General features: G+C 44.0%; 1 protein-coding gene across 7 annotated transcripts in view; it reads right to left on the bottom strand.

Annotated features, from left to right (window-relative positions):
* Bptf (bromodomain PHD finger transcription factor) overlaps positions 1-7,624 on the bottom strand; it is a 142,774-nt gene that overhangs the window by 99,953 nt on the left and 35,197 nt on the right. For all 7 annotated transcript variants that reach the window (XM_013037929.1, XM_013037925.1, XM_013037928.1 and 4 more), the window contains exon 2: positions 4,246-5,068. In XM_013037929.1, coding sequence (XP_012893383.1) covers positions 4,246-5,068 — 823 coding nt within the window. The remainder of the gene's footprint in view (positions 1-4,245; positions 5,069-7,624) is intronic.

Here is a 7,624-nt window from a genome sequence, read left to right on the forward strand (position 1 = left end):
GCCCCACAACCGGACCCCAAAAAAAAAAATTTTTTTTTAATTTTTAGTGCCGAGTCTGGGGCTTAAACTCAGGGCCTGGGTGCTACCCCTAAGCGTTTTCACTCAGAGCTAATGCTCTGTATCACTTGAGCCACAGCTCTACTTCCAGCTTTCTGGTGGTTTATTGGAGATAAGAGTCCAACAGACTTTTCTGCCAGGGCTGGCTTTGAACCTCGATCCTAAGATCCCAGCCCTCTAAGTAACCCGAATTACAGACATGAGCCACCAGTATCTGGCCTCCTTTAAAATTTTTATATATTGTCTCTTATGTCAGTTTGTGGAATAAGGTGACGGATCTAACACTGCTTCTTTCTCTTTAAACCGTACTAAAGAACACCAGGCATGGAACCACACACATATGGGGAGGCTGAAGCAGGAAGTCCAAGTTCCAGGTCTACCTGGGCTACATAGAGAGAACGTGTGCCAATCAACAAACAAGCAAACAAACCACACACTTACCAAAAAAACCCTTAATTATATTTCTTTTTTAAAAAAAAAGAACTATTTCCAGAGGTATAAGCTAACAGGGTAAAGGAAAGAGGAGAGACAACAGAAAAAAATGAAGAACAGGAAAGCAGATGGACAACGGATTACCATCCAAGTGGAGAGCCAAGAAAAGCCCCATCTGAAACTAAGAGAAGCTGAGAGGCAGCCCACGCACGCTCCCAGTCCCTCGGAAGGCAAGGGGGTCTCTGCAACAGAATTGGCTGCAAGCTGTTGAAGGGCAGGTCCCCAGAACATCTCTCACATTCAAACTGCTGAACATCAGTCTCTAGAGAATGCAAAGCTCAAGTTCTCTGGGCCAGGAGACACCAGGCTCAAGGGTGAAGAAAAGTCCTACTATCAGAAAACCAGAGCTTTAAATGACATGTAACCCACTTCTGCCACTCAGCCACCAGCCACACCTGCAAGCGCCAAGCTAGGCACTGGGCCCCGTACCCAGCTCTCAAAGACTGAGCTAAAGGTACTAACAGGAGACTGGCTGCTAAAACAATGAAAATCACCCATGGTTAAGCTAAGGCCCACCTACTCGCCCAGAGCTTCCAATTAGCTAGATAGTTCTACCATGTTCATTAGGAGCAGAAAATAGGTTAATAGACATCTGAAAATGGAAGAGAGAAACCAAAACAAACAAAAGGAAGAAGTAATTTAGAAGAAACAAGACTATACAAAGGAAAAAAACCTATAATTAATATCCTCGGAAGCGAAGCTAATAGTCAGCGCAAGCCTGTTATCTCAGCATTCAGGAAACTGAGGCAAGAGGACTGAGAGTTCTCAGCAGGATTTTTCTAGGGAAAGGGGTTTAGCACTGGGATTGGAACTCAACCTTGTAGTTGTTCAGCTGTTTCTTTAGCACTTGAGCCAAGCAAGCTTTTTGCCAGTTATCTTGGAGATGGAGTCTTTTGAGTAACTAGCATTCCAGGATTGAATGACTGGTACTGAAAATTGTTTGTTTTTTAGGTTTTATTACTTTTAAAAAGAAAACTTCTAGCTAGGCTCCAGTGACTCGTGCCTAGTCTATAATCCTAGCTACTCAGGAGACTGAGATCTAAGGATCCTAATTTCAAGTCAGCCTGGGCAAGAAAGTATGTGAGACACTAATCTCCAATTAACCACCAAAAAGCTGGAAAGAGCTGCCACTCATGTAGTAGAGTGTTAGTCTTGAGCACAAAAGCTCAGGGGTAGCACCCAGGCGAGTTCAAGGCCCAGGACTGACACACAAAACCAGAAAGATTCTAGGATTATTGTTTTCTAAGATTCTTAGGAAAAAAATAGAAAAATATGTTAGTCAAAGTAGTAGGTAGCAGGGGAACAAGGTAAGAAAATCTTTGAGAAAAACTGAGTAACTCAAAGAGGAAATAAACATAGATGAACACTGGAGAGGAAAGATAAGAACATCAGAAGACCAAAATAGGAAGCACAACATTCAATAAAATAATAACAACGGGGAAAGAAGAGGAGGAAGTTGTCAGGAGAGTTCTCAGAACCAAAGCACACATTTCACTACCAAATGGTGTCCAATGGATAAAACTAGACCCACATCTCATTCTACACCTACAAATTACCCAAAGCTTCCAGCCAAATCCCTCATACACAATCAAGAATCAGAAGCTGGGGGGCTGGGAAGGTGGCTCAGTGGTAGAGTGCATGAAGCCCTGGGTTCAATTCCTCAGCATCACGTGAGCAGAAAAAGCCAGAAGTGGTACTGTGTCTCAAGTGGTAGAGGCTAGCCTCGAGCTGAAGAGCTGAGGGATATTGAGGCCCAGAGTTCAAGTCCTACAACTGACAAAAGAAAAAAAAAAAAAAAAGAACCAGAAGCTGGGTATGATAATCCCTACCGTAGTAATTCCAGCTCTTTAGGAGATAAAAGCAGGAGGATCATAAGGCTAGCTTGGGCAAACCTGGCAAGACTCTACCTCAAAAACAAAATTTAAAAGAGTAGCCTGATGCCCTGACTACAACTGAAGTGTCTGCCTGGCCTTGGCACGTGAGCCTGGAAGGGCGTGTTGAAATCCTCGAGTGAGGGGCAGGGAAGGTGGCTCAGTGGTAGAGCACTTGCCTTGCATGCATGAGGCCCTGGGTTTGATTCCTCAGCACCACATAAACAAAAAGAAAAAAGCCTGAAGTGACACTGTGACTCAAGTGGTAGAGCGCTAGCCCTGAGCTGAAGAGCTGAGGGACAGCGCCCAGGCCCAGAGTTCAGGCCCCATGACCAACCTCCCCCCCCAAAAAAGAAAGAAATCCTCGAGTGACAGCTAGATATGGAACCAAACCAGATGTACCTCAGTAGATGAATGCGTCAAGAAAATGTGGTACACACACACACACACACACACACACACACACACACAATGGAATTCTATGCTTCATCAGAAAGAATGACACCATTTGTCAGGAAATGGAAAGATTTGGAAAAAAATCATATTAAGTGAAGTAAGCCAGACCCAAAGAAATATAGATAGGTCCCATGGTTTCCCTCATTTGCAACAACTAGTATATGTCTAGGACAATTTTATCAGATGAGCAGACAAAGTTTAAAAGCTATGTACATATGACCATATAAGATGATGCTAAGTGAAATGAACCCCAGGATATGGACACACGGGGCCTTTCCTTGTTGTTGTTGTTTTAAATGTACTATGTGATTTCTTTTTCGCTTGTTTCCTTTGTGTGGTCTTCAGCCTGGTATATCCCCTGCTGTCACTGTACTTGATTTTGGTACCCTGCATCTTGTATATACATTTGTCTAATTTGGGGAGGGGAAGGGAAATAACAAAACGCTGAAACAAGGACACAGGATGACCAACTGCAACAATGATACCCACAAGACATTATCTTGGAATTCAACTTTACAACATGGGGGGAGGGGAGGGAGGGAAGAAATATAGTGGGAGAACAGCAAGGGAAGGAGTAACGATGCTCAACAAGATATGTACTTATTCCCTCACTCATGTAACTGTAACCCCTCTGTACCCCATCTTCACAATAACGAAAAAAGAAAAGAAATCCTGGTGTGGCAGAGAGAAAATTCTGACCTGGCACCTGGTGGGATTATCCCTCCCCCAACCCCCACTCCTGCCGAGACTGCACAGTACTGACAGAACCATCCTTTCCTCTGACACCAACATTTGCTCATGCTGTTCCATTTTAAAAAACAATCCTAAGCCGGGGTCAGTAGCTCACACCTGTAATCCTAGCTATTCAAGAGGCTGAGATCTGAGGATCATGGTTCAAAGCCAGCCTGGACAGGAAAAACTGTGAAACTCTTATCTCCAATAAACGACTCAGAAAGCCAGAAGTGGCACTGTGGCTCAAGTGGTAAGAGTGCTAGCCTTCTTGAGCTGAAGAGCTGAGGGACAGGGCCCAAGCCCAGAGTTCAAGTCCCACAACTGACCCAAAAAAAAAAATCCTACCACCACAGTTAGGCAAGTATGAGTGACTGTAGACGAAGAGACCAAGGAGGAGCTCACGGCGCGACGCTGCCCAGGCCATTCTAATTCCGGCTCTGGTGGTTGAAAACACTGGCATGAATCTTGCATCTCTCAAACTCCTTTTAAATCTTTATCATTTTCAAAGCTATATTAATGCACATAGTCCCTCAAGTCTGAAGTTATGAAATTACAGAAGCTGCTATCACATCAGCAGCACACACGGAACATGGTTGGACTGTAAATACATACAAGAATGATGACCGGATTTACTTACATTATGAGTCTTCGGTTTAAGAACCAGTATTTCCTCCGACTTCGATCATATCCAATAGGCTCATGTCGAATGTACGGTTTGTTCTTTTGGATTTCAGCCACACAGTCAGTCACGCCAGGCACCTTGTGTGCGACGCACACTTCACACTGCCACTCGTCCTCTGGCACCTCCTCAAGAGGGGGCTTCACACATTCCAAATGGTAGACAGCTGAACACGTCTCACAGCAAAGCAGGTCCCCAAGTTTGTGACACACCCTACAGTGGTCGTCATACTGGATCACCCCTTCCGACATCAACTCCTCACGAGCAATGTTTGTCGTAAGAAACTGATCGACTAAAAACTGCAGAACTTTGATTTTGTTCTCCACGGGTCCATAGGGATAGTCCTCCGCCTCCTGGTAGGGCAGAACGTGGTGGTACTCCCTGTCGCTCTCGCAGTACACCCGCAGCACCTCCGGCCAGGTCATTCCGTCTATGAAATACAGGGTGGAGTTGACACTGTCTTTCAGATCCGCAGGCCCAAAGGTAGTATTGGAAGTGTCTTCCTCACGCAGCACGGCTTTCAACAATACCACGTGCATCTCCGCCATGAGCGTGCACTGCTCCTGGCTTACCAGAGCTGCGCAGAAGTCCTCAAAGCGAAAAGGAGACAGTCTTAAAACAGTGCCAAAGTTCCGCAGTACCTCATAAATGGCAATAACATTCATTATATGCTCATTAGGCACCATTAAATCCTCAGAGGACTTGGGAAATTCGAGGGGGGGGATGTCCTTTTCCTCCAATATTGGAGAACGAGGTCGATGTACTCTCGGTTTTCGTCTACCTGCAAACAAAGAAACGCATGATAGCATTTGTAATGATATACAAATTTATACACCACATTGCTGCCACAAACAGGGGATTCTTCAGATTTCCCTGTAACTCTCAAGTTAAAATAGAGCCACAAAAGGGACTGGGGACTGTAGATCGGAGGTAGAGCTCTGCCAGCCCGGAAGCCTCAAGGGCCTGGATATCATCCCCAGGACTATGAAACCCATTATCGAGAAGCAGCGCTTTGAGTTCTCATCTCATACTGTACAGAAAACAGAGATTCAAAGCTCCACAGGGAGGCAGGAGCTCAGGACAGAAGCAGGAAGTAAAGGGGAGGAGGTAGCTACGAATAGGGAGGGGAAAGGAGAGGACCTCCAACGCTGGGAGAAAAAAGTATCTTGTTTAGGAAACGGACAAAAGGCCATGGATGTCATCAAGTCAGTTCTCAGATGTGTGTGACATCTTGGGGACAGCTTACTTTGTTTTTTTTTTGGTCCAGTCGTGGGGCCTGAACTCTGGGCCTGGGCACTGTCCCTCAGCTCTTCAGCTCAAGACTAGTGCTCTACCACTTGAGCCATAGCACCACTTCCAGGCTTTTCTGCTTATGTGGTGCTGAGGAATCGAACCCAGGGGCTCATGCATGCAAGGCAAGCACCCTACCACTGAGCCACCTTCCCAGCCCAATTGTACTTCTTACAAATCTTTTCTAAGGTTCTCTTACTAACTAGCACTGTCACATCTGCATAGTTTATACTTTATTAGAAGTAGAAAAAGATAGACTTATGTTTACATTATTAATTGTGATGAGTTACCATCAAAAGAAAATAATTTTTGGTCTTGTTTTCCTTCAGTCTGTTTGTAACGTCTTTATGCTTCCTGTATATCTAAGATCCACAGATGTTACAAACCTCCATTGCTGCTATCGTGCCATAATAGCAGTTGTTGATAAATTAAAGGAAGTATTTGAAAAGGAAAATATTTTAATTTTGCATTTTAGGAAATACTGTTCACATGATTAATTTAACAGTATCTACCATCAAACTTCAATCATGTAAATGGGTTTTCCTTTCTTGACTTTTGTCCGACTGAAGAAAGATAAACTAAATCCTAACATGAAAGAGAGAAAGAAAGAGTGAAAGAAAGAGAGAGAGAGACAGAGAAAGGTGGTACTGTGGCTCAAAGAGCACTCACTTTGAGTAGAAAAGCTCAGAGACAACACCCATGCCCTGAGTTCCAGCCCCAGGATAGGTACCAAATAAGTTTTTAATAAAAGCTTTGTAACCCCAGTACTCTGAATGCTCCAGAGGCAGAGACAAGAATAGCTTGAGATCAAGGCCAGCCTGGGCTACATAATGGGAGAGAGGAAGAGATGGAAAGAGAAAAAGCAAGGAAGAATGAAGGAGGTAAGGAACGAAAGGAATAAAGAAAAGATTGGTCTGATTGGTACCCAATTAAACCAATCTTTAAACTGTTTGCTGAATATCTAGCTTAATTCCCCAGAATAGACTATAAATTCATGTGTAAGAACTTTTCTTATATATATTGGGGTTTTTTTTGTTGTTTTTTTGGGGGGGATCCGATCGTGGGGCCTGAACTCTGGACCTGGGCGCTGTCCCTCAGCTCTTCAGCTAGCACTCTACCACTTGAGCCACAGCGCCACTTCCGGCTCTTTTCTTTTATATGTATTGTTGAGCTACACAAATAATGTATCTTTAATGCTTACTAAATAAAAGCAGTAATGTAAAAATTACTATGCACTGCTAACTTCATATTTACCAGTTGTACATGGGCAGGCTGTTGTACACATTTCCCTTTGCCCTGAACTACAGGGCCACTAAGAATTAGCAAGTTAAGTTTCTGAGCTGCAGAGAAGCACAGACCAAACACCCTGAACTAAACTGGCCAGTAATTTCCACAGGTTCTGAAACTTTCACAGGGCCCTCCTATTGTCTGCCACCAGGGGGCACTATCTTAATCTACTTTTCATTAAAAAATATATAACCTATTTTTAGCTACTTAAATGACTGACACAGAGCACTAATATCTCAATGCTTGAAGTACTTATGTTATTTTAAACAAGAAATGTTCAAAATATCACAGCACACAAAAAAAGCTATCCTTAGGTATCTCGAGTGCCTGTGCCTTACTCTACACACTTCACTACGCGTAATAATGGAGATTTAAGAGACTACAATTTGAGGGGTTTTTGGTTGGGTGTTTGTTGCTGTTGTTGATCCTGGGGCTTAAACTCTAGGCATGGGCACTGTCCCTCAGCATTTCAGCTCAAGGCGAGCACTCTACCACTTGAGCTACAGAGCTCCTCCAGTTTTCTAGTTCTTTATTGGAGATAACAGTCTCTCAGACTTTTCTTTCACCAGGCTGGCTTTGAACTGTCACTCTTAGATCTCAGCCTCCTGAGTAGCTAGAATTACGGGCATGAACCCCAGTGCCTAGCATGCATGAAATCCTGGGTTTGATTCCTCAGCACCACATAAACAGAAAAAGCCAGAAGTGGCACTGTGGCTCAAGTGGTAGAGCGCTAGCCTTGAGCTGAAGAGCTGAGGGACAG

This window comes from Dipodomys ordii, unplaced genomic scaffold, assembly GCF_000151885.1.
Source record: "Dipodomys ordii isolate 6190 unplaced genomic scaffold, Dord_2.0 Scaffold7, whole genome shotgun sequence".
NCBI classification, from domain to species: Eukaryota; Metazoa; Chordata; class Mammalia; order Rodentia; family Heteromyidae; genus Dipodomys; species Dipodomys ordii.